We start from the raw sequence: 15,888 nt of genomic DNA, 5'->3' as shown, positions 1-15,888 counted from the left end.
TAAGGACCATTAACTTCCTGCGCTGTAAGGACTTAGGTACTATGTCACACATTACTTTGCCCAGCATACTGTGTTGACTTGATACCTACGTCCAACACTGTGGTGCATATGGTTGTCCCAGCTGTTGGCTTAGACTTCGGAGACTGCTGCTGTGGGCATAAGGCTTCTGCCTTCATATGGTATGATCATGCTCCCTTACTTATCGCTTATTATTACAGATCATCTTTGGTACTGAAGGGGAGTGGTGTGAGGGAGGTGGGTGGATCAGCCCAGCGGAGGATGAAGATGGGGCGGGGATCCCTACATTTATATAATTATTTTGAAGGGAGGGATGGGTCCCTACACTATGGAAAAGATGGGCAGGGGGACCCTACACTGCAGAAAAAGAAATTATTTTGTAGGGGGGTCCCCTAAACTACAGGAAAAAATAAATAAATATAAAGTAAAACTTATTTACTAGCAGACTAGCTACCAGTAACAAAGATGGAGGGTAGTAGTGGGAGGGGAAGGGCCAGAAAGCTGTTTTCTGGGGAATCAGGCAGGTTGGTGGGTAAGAAGGGTTCCCTATACTACAGAAATGTAAAATAAATAAAATCCATAAACTCCATCTGGCAGACTGTCTGCCAGTACCTAAGATGGTAGTGACCAGTGGGAGGAGAGCTTTGGCAGGGATAAGGGGGTCAGAGGTGTCAGGTGGGAGGGTAATCCCTGCACACTAGAGCAAATAACCTTACAATCTACCTTATTAACCCATTCACTACCCGGAATTTCAGAAGTGTGTTGTGAAGCTGCAATTAGCAGCCTTCTAATTGCCACTAAACAATTGTAAACCCATAAATGCCTTATTTATCAACAAAGGGATTACCAGAGATGCTTCTACAACCATTTGTTTTATGACTGCAGTATGTAAATTTCTTTGGAAATCCAAAGTTTTTTTTTAAAAAAGTTAACTTTTTTTTTTAATATGATCATATTTGGCAGCAAAATAGTGACATCAAATATACCAAAATGGGCCTGAATCAAAACCTTGGGTTGTCTACTTTAAATATATATATATATATTTTTCATAGTTAAATAAATAAAAAAAACACAAAAAAAAAACAAAGGGTTTATTTCTGTTTAAATGGAACGATAGCTAAAATGCTAAAAATGTTGGCAAGTTTTTCTTTGAAATTCCCGGTAGCGAAGGGGTTAAATACAGTTGAATCAATTACATCATTAACAAGTGCATAATAAAAAGACAATGCAAACACACTTACTCTGAATTTCAAATAAACAGTAGATTTTTTTTTTTCTGACAGTTCCCCACCCCCCCATATTTGCCAGGCCTCTGTATCATGTGACCGCCATTAGCCAATCAGACTATTATATGTATACACTGTCTCCTTGTGCACATGCTCAGTAGGAGCTGGTGCCTCAGAAGGTGTGCATATAAAAAGACTGCAAAATTTGATAATGGAAGTAAATTGGAAAGTCTGTATAACTTTTGTTTTGTTAATTGAATATTAGTGAAATTAAACACTTAATAAATTATATAATGAAGTATTCAAAGCAAAGATTAGCCTGAGAATAATATACAGTGTTTTTTTTTTTTTTTTTTTTATTGTTTTAGTTTAGGGGGGGGGGGGGGGGGAGTGTAAAGTTGTAGTGTCCATAAAGCAATGGGTGCTTCCATGTTGTAACTTAGGTTTCCTTCTCTTCTGAGGCCAATTTGGGACAGTTATGGGTCCATAGAGTGTGCAGCCAAAGACTGTGAAATAATCCAATGTTAAAATCTTCAGTTTGCACTTCTGGAAAGCCAAGGTTTTTCAGAATTAAATTATAAGAAAAAAAGGACAAAATAAATGATGAAAGTACATTGCAGATATTTGTTATTACAATTAAACATTTATACTGCAATCTCAGTCTATTTTAAATCCTTTTTTTTGTAAATCCTGTTTCTATTCTATAAGAAATGCATCTTTTAACATTTTCTATAGATATTTATAGCACATCTATATGTATTTATTCCTTTACACTCACTCTATGTATTTTCTTTTAGAGAAATGGCCGTAGCAAAACCAAATTTTATTGATGGTTTACAAGAAGAGTTGACATGCCCTATTTGCCTGGACCACTTCAAAGATCCTGTCTCTATTGAATGTGGGCACAGTTTTTGTCGGCACTGCATATCCCACACATGGAGAGGAATCCATTGTAACTTTTCATGCCCACAGTGCAGGAACATATCCCGGTGGAAATTTTTAAGACCAAACCGTCTGGTGGAGAATGTGGTAGAAATAGTAAATAATATAAGTGCAACTAAACCAGATGACAACACTAATGCGTTGTGTCAGAAGCACCAAGAACCAATTAAGCTTTACTGCCAGTTGGATAATGAAGAAATTTGTGTGATATGTAGAGAGTCCATTGATCATAAAACACATTCTGTAATACCACTTGATGAATCAACAGCAGAATTTAAGGTAAGAGGAGAAATATATACATTCTGAAGTCCATATCTGTTAGTCTACAAATCTGTCTGCTTTCTGTGCATTGTAGGAAAGATTTTTCACTACTAAAGTTTAAATAAATCAAAAGCAAATCCACAATAGCTCAGAACACTATAATAACGATAAAGCTATTTTATCAGAAATGGAAGGCAATGGACCATTCAGTGGATGCACATTTTATTTCTCCCGCAACCTATAGGACAGAATACTGTGCTGGTAAAGTAATAGGTTTGCATTGTGTAACTTTGTAAATATATATTTTCATACACACTGTTATTTTATATATAAATATTCAATGACTAAGTTTTGACTTTGTATATTATCCATAACCAGTGGGAGTTATAACAGTACTGTTTTTAAACATGTTTTTGTCAAATTGAGGATTTTCAAATTCTTAGAATCTGAAAAGCACCTTGCTGACTTCTCAAACGAATAGTCTAGTTAAAATTAAACTTCCATGATTCGGATAGAGCGGGCAATTTTAAGCAACTTTCTAATTTACTCCTAGTATCAAATTTTCTTTATTTGAAAAAGCAGGAATGTAAGCATAGGAACCGGCCCATTTTTGGTTCAGCACCTGGGTAGCACTTTCTGATTGGTGTCTAAATGTAGCCACCAATCAGCAAGCGCTATCCAGGTGCTGAACCAAAAATGAGCTGGCTCCTAAGCTAACATTCAAATAAAGATACCAAGAGAACCAAGAAAAAATAATAGGATTAAATTAGAAAGTTGCTTAAAATTGCATGCTCTATCTGAATCATGAAAGTTTAATTTTGACTTGACTGTCCCTTTTTAATACTGTCACTGCTACATATATATGATTAGAAGGGACACAATTAGAACTCTATTAAGAAGAACGCACCAAATATTTGTGGGCATTGCCTATAAGAATGTTTTTTGTTTTTTTTCACATTTCCACTAGTTACTTTAGACTTCATTGCTCTAATACATGTTTTTGTGTATTTTTTTTGTTTTAAAATCTATCTAGTATTGTGATGGTGCACTATTTTTTATTCTTATTGGTTTCGTGCAAAAACTGCAAAATGATATAAAGGGACAAAGAATAATAAATTTTTTCTTTTAATTATCTATGTAGTCATTTTTATAGAATCCAAAATTTTGAAGTCTTGGGGATGAACTTCTATTAACTGTGAAACCGTATAGTATAAGATTGAAATAATAACTGCCATGTTGGTGTTCACAATTTCATATGAATGCATTTTCTCATAGGTATTTCTACAATCTAAAGTTATTAGTGTTTAGTCTGCTGAAAAAAGGTATGGGTACCTAAAGAATAAACACTGAAGATAATGTGTAAATATAGTAAGTGGCAACACACAAAAGACATAGTTGATTAATTTATTATTAACATCACTGGTAAAATAATATAAATATATATGCTTGTGTGTGTGGCTCGCCCTGGGCGAGTAAAAATTGAACTGTGGTGAGTAGTGAAAGACGGTGAGCAAATGTTGTGTCGTCAGCAGGAGCGTGGCTTATGCGGGGTAAGTAGTGCCCAGTCTAGCTGTCTAGGGGCAATACAAAATGAGGGGATGGTGGAACATGTGTAAATAGAGAAGGGTGATTGGTCGTCAGTAGCAATTCAAGGGACATGATTTCCTTTCATGATTTAGGGCAGCTAATAATTTATTTGTATTCAAAATAACTTCAGGGACAATTTTGTAAATGGGTTGGACTCTTTTTTTCAACCCCCACTGCACCATTTCTGATTACATAGCTTTTCTATAGTGAATATTGCATTATTAACACAATCAGTATAGGTGGCAGCTTCAGCAGGCAAACTAAACTATTTCAAATGACTGTCCCCTTTATCAAGCTAAAGGCCACCCATGGTTAGTTGTCCAGGTTGCTGCCCATGCAAAATTAAAAAAAGGCAAATTGGGCACTGAATCGTTTTTAATTCATGTTCCTGCTGCCTAAGATTGAACATACCCTGGTTTAAACAATTTGTATCATTTGAGAGGGACATAAATGCTGTCTATACACTGTGCCAAATGGCCAGCAAATGAATGTATTTTTTTTAATAATTGTATTAAAAGGATTTAATGTGTTTAAGGTTTAAAATAAAAAAAATATTAAAAATGACGGCGCAATAAGGTGTTTCAAAATGGCTAAACATAATCAAAGAGGGTGTGGGCAGGCAATGGAGGGAATCAGAAGTGGCAAGTAACATTTTGTGTGTATGTATATATGTACTGGAATTGCAAAATGCTTTATTCTTTTAAAATTACCGTTTTACATGTATTTTGCTCTTCAGTGCTTACTGTATCTTATTCTCTACCAATGCTTTCATTCCTGCCCAGTTCTTTCTTTTAGGGTCACACTTTGATTGTCTTAATGTCCTAAAACAATTTATTACAATTATAATATCTTTTATTTGTTTTGTAGCTTCAGCTGAAGGATCGTCTTAAAAAATTAAAAAAGGAGGTTGAAGATATTCTTAATAGCAAAACTGAGGAACAGAAAAAAGCTCAGATGCTTCAGGTATGGCTAATGTAAATTTGTGCCCCTAATAAGATCGGCAGAAACATTTATTGCAGATCAATAAACCATATAAAGCAGTCTAATTGGGTTAGTTGTATTTCGATTAAAAATGATCAAATCATTTTTTCCAGTTCAAAAGATTATCAAAGAATTTCATTTTCTTTGAAGATAAATATTAAATATGTAACTGAATGCCACCCAATACTTTATAAATAACCCCAAAATAATTAAGTTTTCAGTTATTTTATAGAAAAACCTGTTAAAATATGTTTTAATCTCTCCTCCTTGAGAAATCAAAAACTGTCTCCATATATAATCGCTCCAAAAAATCCATTGGTGACCGCACTCTTTATACAAGCAGCATATATCAGACAGAATGAGAAACAGCAGCATGATTAAGGGAGACATATTGAAACGTTGCTGCTGTAGCTACTTCTAAAAGAGTTATATCACCAGTGGATTGTGGAGTTATTAGAAGCGTCCCTGGTGTACGTGCACACATACTGTTGCTGGACTGTGAGTTATTTCTACTTCATATAATTGATCTCACACACCCTGTTACTTGCATTCACTCTAACACTTTTTTTCTCATACCCTCCTTCCTTTCTTTCTCATACTGTCACTCATTCTCTCCTAAAAAATTAAATAATTTCCTTCACTTTCAGACTTTTTTTCATCACTTGAGTGACTACGTACTGTCACTTTTTTATTTTTTTGGTCACTTATTTCATTAGGCAAGATTGTGCAATGTGTTCATTATTTTGACATTTGAATAAGGACTTGCCTGAAATGTGTATTTTGGTTTAGGCTAGAAAATATATTACTTCACTAATCATTGTCTTATAATTATTCTTTGGTCTACAAGTGCTAGGTACAAGCTTTTACTAGGTGTTAAACGTAGCTGAAGTTTCTGTTGATTCAAGTGACAACACTTCTATGAAAGCCAGTGCACATTTAAAACCCATCGAAAGGGACATTAAACACCCTGTAGATTTGGTAAAAAAAAAAGCATATTCTACAATACTAACACATGTAATTAGTATGTGTGATATAAATTTCATATTTATTTACTTTAGAAAAAGTAAATTCCCCTCTTTAAAAATTGTTTCAAACCCACCTTTGGGGTTTTGGGTACATCACTATATTTTAACCTAGGTTTTCTTGAGGGCAGCTTGTCACATGATGCACAAGCCTGTGGTAATTTTATAACACATAGGTATTTTTGCCAATAACTATAAATACAATGTATCCCAATCTACATGGTGTTAAAATTTAAGCATGGGGATTGCTCTTTTGCCTAGGCACAAGTGCCATAAAACCTTGAAAGTTACGGCACTGGTAAGCACCACAAGCGCTAATAAATGTAGGGACATATGTGATACAAATGTGATATGGCAGGCCATATAGAGTGTGATGAATGTGAACCAGTCTTCTTGGCCTATATGAATCTATATAGACAAAGAAATCCTGAGTTGCTGACATGGCATAGACTTGAAGCTTATATATAACTTGTTTTAAATGAAAAAATGCTGAACAAAACAATATGTATTCTAAAAGAACAAGAACAAATGACTCATCCTTGGTTGAGACATTTGTTGGACCGGATACATCTTGACAGGAATAAGAGACACATAGACAGTTTCATAACCTTTTTTTTTTTGCAAAAACTAATGTAAGAACTATTATTAAGTGTATATAAAGGATCTGGGACTTTCTCTCACTGGACTTCTCAATCCAAGGTCAGACGTGTCGTTTGTATATAAATCTGAAACTCCCAGATCTTCTATATCGTTCGGGCTGAAGTAAGCGGGAATCCCCAGCCAAAGTGGGACATATATGATGCACTATCTGATGATGTAGTGATTTATTTTACTTTTATATAAACAAGTTGTTATTATACATTTATTGTTTAAGATTGTTCTTTTCTTTTGTGAATAAACTATTATACCTATTAAGAAAAGCAAAGAGTTTAATTATTGCTTTTAGCATATGTATTAAGGTATACATTTTATTAGGCAATACAACATACTAAAGAAAAAAAGGTATACAATATCTAAATTATTATATTTTTGGCTGATAATGCACTCCAGGTGTTTAAACAATTAAAAGCTGTCCAAAATTCTCCTGAATGATTAAAGGGACATAAACCCTCCAAATTATTATTATTTCAAGATTCAGATAGAACATACAATTTTAAATTACTTTCCAATTTACTTCTATAATGAGGTGGGTAGAGCGCACTTGTTTGCAGTAGTTTTGCAAGACTGTTATACATTAGCAAGAGCACTAAATGGCAGCACTTTTTCCTGCCATGTAGTGCTCCAGACATGTGCACGCTACCTACCTAGATATCTCTTCAACAAAGAATAAGATGTGAATGAAGCAAATTTGATAATAAAGGTAGTTTGAAAACTTTTTTTTCTATTTTTCATGTGCCTTTACTACTGTTAAGCAGACAAAATGTTATTTCACGCTGAGGCTACTTAAAGTAACAGAGCTTAATAGGTCCCCTGGTTATAAGATGGCCTGTTACTCAGCACTGCTACACTAGGAGTATTAAAATACAAAAACATGTAAATCTCTTTTTCAGAATGAAGTTGGACAAAAACGTAAACTGTTGACCTCTGAATTAGCGGTGCTACGACAGCTTTTGGCAGATCATGAGCGAATGCTCACTATCCGCTTGGAAGAGTTAGAGAAAACAATCACACAGAGAACGAATTCTAAATTGGCCAAGCTGAATGAAAAACTGTCCTTTCTCCAGGGACTGATTGCCGATATTGAAAAAAAATGTGTGCCATCACCCTGTCAAACACAGGTGAAAAATCTACTATCGATATGGCTACTTAACTATTGTTACACCATTGTGATGATTTTTTTCTTAGCATTTTTTCTTCTTTTCCACAGGAACAGAAAAACACGAGCAGGTAAAATCAGCTTATTAGTAAACATGGTAATTTTAGCTGCTCTCATCCAAGGTAATTCTGAAAATATAAGCTGTTGGGGAGGTCTGAGGACAGGTTTGAAAACCAGTGGTTTAGATTAAGTAAGCCCAGTCATCTCAGACTCATAGGCTATCTGGATTCCAGACAATGATACAAAGGGCTGTTTTGGGGGGGTTTTAAGGAAAAAAAAAAAAGCAAGTTCTGCTTGGTATGTGATTTATTTTTGTTTTCTTTGCATCCTCTTGATAACAATTAATTCTGCTGATGTTTTACAAAGAAATAATGTGGGAGTTGGAGAGAGATTTATTTTCTTTCCTATGACATGGAGAGTCCACAACGCCATTCCAATTACTAGTGGGATATTCAACTCCTGGCCAGCAGGAGGAGGCAAAGAGCACGCCATCAAAGCTGTAAGTGTAACTGCTTTACCCATAACCCCCAGTCATTCTCTTTGCCTCTGTCAATGGAGGTTGTGCAAAGTTGATTTTAATGCTTTTATGGGTACTTTTCCCTGCAAGCAAGGACTGGGGTCTAGATGTGTCCATGTCAATCTTTTGAGTAAGAGTAGTGGTGGGTTTTAGCAGTTAAAAGGCGGTGAGAAAGTCTTTGCTTCACTTTTAACACTTTGCTACCCCTTTGCAGAAAGCCTGAGTTAGTTACTTTCTTCTTTCTTTTTCTACAAGTCTATGACAGGGAGTGAAGCGCCTGCCACACCTAAGGATTAGCATCTATCATGTAATTGCATCTAAGGTAAGTGATTTTGCCTTCTAGGTACAGAAGGTTAGTAGCACTTAGGAGGTTAATCCTCTTTTCAGATACTTCATTTGGGACTTATGACTCCTTAATTAATGAGTATTATTAAGGACATGGTACTTGGGTATTTTTATTAGTATTAGTTCAGTTCATATGAGGAGTTTCACTTGGCAAGGGAGTTTAGGGGTTAACAGTAAAGGAGTTTCTTTATTGGTTACCTATTTACGCTTCTAGGTCAGAGTCTTACATTAAATTTTTTTTTACATTATTGGACTACCGGATATCCTGTATCAGTTTAACGGTCTTAATACTTTAGCCGTTTTTTAAACTGCTGTTTTTTCGCGCTCTTTTTAGAGCGGAGTAAATTTCTGTGTTGCAGTTTATTTTCTTATACCTGATCATGTGTAGACCGCACTTCCACTTTTACGGAGCGGTTATAGTGAGAGTGCATCCGTCTTTTGACTCTGCTTGGAAATTGTCAGAATCGGCTTCTGTTAATCAGCTATTTGGATCTCCAGAGAGGATATCACTTCTAGAGAGTTTCTCTTACTAGTGGGACATTTTTTCTGGCTGGTAGGAGCCTCAGGCATCTGAGGCAGTTTTTTAAAGTTTAATCTTAAATTGATTGTAGTATTTAATATTTATCTTCCTTTTTGAAGAATTAAAGTTTTTATTTTGCATTAAAATTTCTATATTTGTACATTGCTTGAGGGACCGTTTTCTAGACAATGGATACAGATCAGGATCAATCTATCTCTATGGATCGATGTTTACTTAGATAACCAGTTTGTCCTACCTATGCAGTTTTGTTCATCCTGTTTAGCAAAAACTTTAAAATGCAAAGAAAAAATTCTCCCTTCTGAGCCAAGCGTCTCTCAGGATTCTGCTGTGCGTGACATGCCTCCGCTTTCTCCTCAGACGTCCCAAGCCTTAGTTGTTTCTCATACTTTACCTTCAGTGTCCTCTCATCCACCTGGGGGTGTTTATTTACCTGGGGATTTTTCCGCTTTGGTTTCTTCTGTTGTAACTGCGGCTTTGTAATTGGGTAAGCATAATAGAAAATCTAAACATATGCCTGATACTAAGGCTTCTGACTCTAGGACTGCATTAGCCACTCTTGCTCAGATGTCTTATGAGGATAATACTTCAGTAGCTTCTGAAGGTGAGATCTCAGACTGACACTTTAGCAGAGAAATCTTCAGAATCTGAAGAGGTTCATTTTAGATTTAAGCTTGAACATCTCCGGTTGCTATTGAAGGAGGTCCTAGCTACTTTATACGACTCTGAACCTTCAGTTGCTGTCAACCCCACAAAGTCTTCTAAATTGGATAGAGTCTATGATTCCCCATCTTCTGAATAGGTTTTTCCTGTTCCAAGGAAGATGTCTGAAATTATTGCTCAGGAATGTGATAAGCCAGGGGTTCCTTTTTGCCCTTCCCCTGTTTTTAAGAAGATGTTTCCTGTTACTGACTCTATTTGTGACTCTTGGTGCATGGTCCATAAAGTAGAAGGGGCTATTTCTACTCTTGCCAAGAGAACTACCATTCCTGTAGAGGATAGTTGCTCTTTTAAGGACCCAATGGACAAGAAGCTAGAGGCTTGCTTAAAAAGATGTATATCCATCAAGGGTTACAGTGGCAACCAGCAGCGAGTATTGCTACGGTTGCGGGAGCTGCATCTTATTGGTGCTGTGCATTGTCTGATATGACACAGGAAACTACAGTAGAGGAGATCCAATATAGGATCAAAGCTCTCAAACTGGCCAATACCTTTATATGTAATGCCAATATGCAGATAATTAGTCTGGGAGCTAAGATGTCTAGCTTCACGGTACTAGCCCACAGGGCTCTGTGGTTAAAATCTGAGTCAGCCGATGTCTCTTCTAAGGCCAAGCTTTTGGCTTTACCTTACAAGGGAAATACGCTGTTTGGACCTGGTCTGGCAGAGATCATTTCAGAGATTACAGGTGGAAAGGGATCTTTCCTATCTCAGGACAATAAAAATAGACCTTAAGGCTGTCAGACCTCTAATTTTGATTCCTTTCGTAACTTTAAGGGACAAAAGTCCTCCCCTTCTAAACCGGATCTACCCAGATCTTCTTGGAAATCCAACCATCCATGGAACAAGGGAAAACAAAAGAAGCCTTCTGCTGACTCTAAATCAGCATGAAGGTTCCGCCCCTGATTCCAGTGTAGATCAGGTGGGGGGCAGGCTTTCTCTTTTTCGTCAAGCCTGGATACGCAATGTCCCAGACCCTTGGGCGGTGGACATAGTATCCCAGGGTTACAGAATGGGATTCAAGTCTTGCCCTCCAAGGGGCAGATTTCTCCTTTCAAGACTATCCTCAAACCAAATAAAGGAGAAGACCTTCTTAAACAGTGTAAAATAAAAATTCTCTCTGGGAGTTATTGTTCCTGTACCTCTAGCAGAACAGGGTTTAGGATTCTATTCAAATCTATTTGTGGTTCCCAAAAAAGAGGGAATTTTTTGGCCCATTCTAGACCTCAAGTGTCTCAACAAATTCCTCAGGGTTCTGTCCTTCAAGATGGAAACTATTCGTTCCATTCTTCCTTTGGTTCAGGAAGGTCAGTTTATGACGACCATAGACCTGATGGACGCATACCTTCATGTTCCCATTCACAGGGAACACCATCAGTATCTGATGTTTGCTTTTCTGGACAAGTACTTCCAATTTGTTGCACTTCCATTTGGTCTGGCCACTGCTCCAAGAATATTCACATATGTTCTTGGGGTGCTTTTGGTTGTGATCAGGTCCCAGGGAATTGCTGTAGTGCCATATCTAGATGACATCTTGGTTCAGGGGTCATCTTTTCAACTAGCCCAATCTCGTACAGAGATGCTGTTGTCTTTTCTACGTTAAAGTCCAAAAAAGAGCAGCACCACTGAATTAGGAATTCAAACTTTCTTTATTGGGACATCATGAAGACAATAAACACGACGTTTCAGTCTTTCTGACCTTAATCATGTTGTAAAGTCAGACCGAAACCGTGTTTTTGTCTTCATGATGTCCCAATAAATAAAGTTTGAATTGCTTATTCAGTGGTGCTGCTTTTTTTGGACTTTGACTTCTACTTGGGTTTTTTGGCAGGACCCTTAGGGCGTGCACACGCTTGCAGATAGTGCTGGGCTCCATTACATTTTTGTCTTTTCTACGTTCCCATGGGTGGAAGGTAAATTTGGAGAAAATTTCTCTTGTTCCATCTACCAAAGTGTGTTTTCTAGGGACTATAATAGATTCCCTTTCCATGAAGCTTTTTCTGACAGAGGTCAGAAAAGACAAGATTCTTGTTTCCTGCCTTTCTGTCCAGTCTGCCTTTTTATCCATCTGTGGCCCAATGCATGGAGGCGATTGGTCTGATGGTGGCATCCATGGACATAGTTTTTTTTGCTCGGTTCTATCTTCGACCACTGTAGCTTTGTATGCTCCGTCAATGGAACGGAGATCATTCGGATTTATCCCAGAGGATAAATCTGAACCCTCTAACAAGAGACTCTCTCTCGTGGTGAGTGTCACAGGAACATCTGTCTCGGGCACTTGCTTTCTGAGAACTTCCTGGGAAATTGTGACTACGGACGCCAGCCTGTCAAGCTGGGCAGCTGTTTGGGGCCCTCTAAAGGCTCTGCCTGTGGTCTCGGGAAGAATTCTCTCTTTCTATAAACATCTTGGAGTTGAGAGCTATCTTCAATGCTCTATCAGTGTGGCCTCAACTGTCGTTGGTCCGGTTTATCATATTCCAATCGGACAACATCACCTCAGTGGCTTACAACAACCACCAGGGAGGGACTAAGAGTTCCTTAGCCGAGAAGGTGACTCGCATTTTGCAGTGGGCGGTAGCCCACGATTGTCTCCTATCTGCCATCCACATTCCAGGAGTGGACAACTGGGAGGCAGATTTTCTGAGCAGACAGACCTCTCCTCCCGGGGAGTGGGCTCTCCATCCGGAAGTGTTCTTTGATATCCCTCAAGTGGGGGGTCCCAGAGTTGGATCTGATGGCGTTCCATCACAACGCCAAGGTCCCAAAATATGGATCAAGGTCAAAAGATCCTTGGGCCGTTCTGATAGATGCTCTAGCAGTTCCTTAGATGTTTTCTCTGGCTTATCTGTTTCCTCCGTTTTGCTCTCCTTCCACAAGTCATTGCTCATATCAAACAAGAGAGAGCATCGGTGATCCTAATAGCTCCTGCATGGCCTCGCAGGATCTGGTTTGTTGATCTGGTAAGGATGTCATCTCTAACTCCTTGGAGGTTACCTCAGAGGAATGACCTTCTTCAGGGTCCTTTCCTCCATCCAAACCTAGATTCTCTGAAGCTGACTGCTTGGAGATTGAACGCCTAATACTGTCTAGACGTGGTTTTTCTGAAGCTGTCATTAAAACTATGATTCAGGCTCGAAAACCGGTTACTCGCAAGATTTACCACAAGATATGGCATAAATTTCTTTATTGGTGCGAATCTAAGGGGTTCTCCTGGAGCCGGGTGAGGATTCCCCGGATTTTGTCTTTACTTCAGGATGCCCAGGATAAGGCTTTATTGGTTAGTACTTTAAATAGTCAGATTTCTGCGTTATCCTTTTGCACAAATGTCTGGCAGACTTACCAGATGTTCAAGCCTTTGTACAGACCCTGGTTAGACTCAGGCCTGTGTTTAAACCTGTTGCTCCTCCTTGGAGCCTTCACCTAGTTCTTAAAGTTTTGCAGCACGCTCTGTTTGAGCCGATGCATGTTGTTGATATGACATTGTTATCCTGGAAGGTTTTGTTTCTTGTTGCTATTTCTTCCGCTCGCAGAGTGTCTGAGCTTTCTGCTCTGCAGTGTGATTTCCCCGTACCTTATCTTTCATGCTGATAAGGCGGTCCTTCGTACTAAATTGGGGTTTCTCCCTAAGGTGGTATCGGATCAAAACATTTATCAGGAAATTGTTGTTCCTTTTTGTCCTAATCCTTCTTCTCAAAAGAAAACGGCTGTTGCATAACTTGGATGTTGTGTGGGCTCTAAAGTTTTACTTCCAAGCTACCAAAGATTTTCGGCAATCATTTGCCCTGTTTGTTGTTTTCTCTGGAAAGCGTAAGGGTCAGAAGGCCACTTCTACTTCTCTGTCGCTCTGGTTGAGAATTAGGGCTCATTACACTAGGGCTGTGTCCTCTTCTTGGGCTTTCAAAAATGAAGCTTCTGGGGAACAGATTTGCAAGGCAGCAACATGGTTTTCTCTGCATACTTTTTCTCAAAATTCTACAAATTTGATACTTCAAGCGGTGGTGCCTTCTGTTTAGGTCCTCCTGCCTTTTTCTCCCTCCCTGTTCATTCCGTGTCCTCTAGCTTGGGTATTGGTTCCCACTAGTAATTGGAATGACGTTGTGGACTCTCCATTTCATAGGAAAGAAATCAAAATGTATGCTTACCTGATTTATTTATTTCCAGACATGGAGAGTCCACGACCTCACCCTCTTTCTCATAATTTGGCATTTTTTTTCTGTAAACCTCAGGCACCTTTTCACCCTTGTGTTTTCTTCATTTTCCATTTCCTTTGGCTGAATGGGGTTATGGGTAAGGCAGTTACACTTAACAGCTTTGCTGTGGTGCTCTTTGCCTCTTCCTGCTGGCCAGGAGTTGAATATCCCACTAGTAATTGGAATGATGTTGTGGACTCTCCATGTCCGGAAAGAAATACATTTATCAGGTAAGCATTCATTTCTTGCTTTTCAAATAAAGATAACAAGAGAATGAATAAAAATTGATAATTGGAGTAAATTAGAAAGTTGCTTAAAATTGCATGCTCTATCTGAATCATGCAAGAAAAAATTTGGGTTCAGTGTCCCTTTAAAAACAACAACAACAAAACTACTACCTTCTGTTATCAAGATGACCCCTTTTTTTCTCTTGGTTTCCTTTTGTGTTTTGAGCATTATGTGCTGCTGCAGCATGCTTAGCAATATTACACAAGCAACCTGTAGAGAGAGGCTGCAGAAAACAGCTGAGTGACAGTAGGGAACTCCCACAGCTCTGCCTTAACTTACTACTTCTCGCACACTCATTTTGGATGTCTCCTATCCATAGATGCACAGAGCTTCTTGAGATACAGCTTAATTTACCATAGTTTTACAGAAAGAATGACTAAAGCTATTGCACTATAAAGTGCAATCTATATGTTGCCCTCATGGGAAGGGGCAAGATGCACAAATAATACCAAAATACAGAGGTAACTCAGATTCAGATAAACATGCTAAATCGTCTGCTTGATTCCATTAAACACCTATTTATTTAAAATACTTTCATCCTTTTTAGAGCTTGTTGTTTTGAGTCTTTTGGGCCAAGGCGCAAAACTTCTGTTGGGACCATGGATTTGAATACCTGGGAATACGTGAAGAGGTTTACAGGTAATATTAATAAAGCAAATTTTGTGTGATATACAATGTTTTTTTTACCCTTTTTAAATATTGTAATTGTTAAATTTTAACCTTTTTCTCTTTGTTCTTCAGTTTCCGTGACCCTGAACCATAAAACTGCTAACGCAAACCTTTTTATTTCTGTAAATCGGAAAATCGCCAGATATGAGGAATATCCAAATGATATGAATCCATATCCCGAGTGTTTTAATGTGAAACCTTGTGTCTTGGGAATAACTGGATACAAATCTGGGAAGCGCTATTGGGAAGTAGAAGTGGGTGGTGGGGTATACTGGAGCATTGGTGTTGCCAAAGAGTCTGTAAACAGAAAAGGATCATTTAGAATCGAACCTAGTGGTGGTATATGGGCAATAGGCCTACTTGGTATGTATACAGATAATTACTATGCCTTCACTAATCCTGATTCTCTTTTGAACCCTCGGGAACGTCCTGTGAGAATTGGCGTGTTTTTGAATTGCGATGAGGGTTATTTGTCTTTTTACAATGCAGATTCCATGGAGCACCTTTTCACCTTCACACCTGTGACAATGCACGAAAGACTGTTTCCATTTTTTTGTGTTGGTGCATTGGGAACGGAACTTAGACTTGATTTCTAACCATTGATACCTTTCCCTTTAATGTATGTGTTGTCAGAAAATGCTGTTAACCAAAGATTGCTTTCATCATTAGGACTGTGCTTTTACAGATGTGTTCCAAGTCTAGAAGCTAGGCCAGAAAATTAGGATCCAGAATTGTTTGGCAGCCACAGGATATAAATATTTCTGTCTA

General features: G+C 38.0%; 1 protein-coding gene across 1 annotated transcript in view; it reads left to right on the top strand.

Annotated features, from left to right (window-relative positions):
- The window catches only part of LOC128654361 (E3 ubiquitin-protein ligase TRIM39-like), a 19,163-nt gene extending 3,275 nt beyond the window's left edge, over positions 1 to 15,888 (top strand). The window contains 7 exon segments of the mRNA XM_053708244.1: positions 2,042 to 2,465; positions 4,902 to 4,997; positions 7,588 to 7,815; positions 7,905 to 7,924; positions 14,999 to 15,090; positions 15,193 to 15,668; positions 15,670 to 15,888. Of these exon segments, the coding sequence (XP_053564219.1) occupies positions 2,046 to 2,465; positions 4,902 to 4,997; positions 7,588 to 7,815; positions 7,905 to 7,924; positions 14,999 to 15,090; positions 15,193 to 15,668; positions 15,670 to 15,723 (1,386 nt within the window). The 5' untranslated portion in view covers positions 2,042 to 2,045 and the 3' untranslated portion in view covers positions 15,724 to 15,888.

The sequence above is a fragment of the Bombina bombina genome, chromosome 3 (assembly GCF_027579735.1).
Source record: "Bombina bombina isolate aBomBom1 chromosome 3, aBomBom1.pri, whole genome shotgun sequence".
Classification (NCBI taxonomy): Eukaryota; Metazoa; Chordata; class Amphibia; order Anura; family Bombinatoridae; genus Bombina; species Bombina bombina.
The sequence above is the reverse complement of the archived record's forward strand: the minus strand, read 5'-3'. Positions and strand labels throughout refer to the sequence as shown.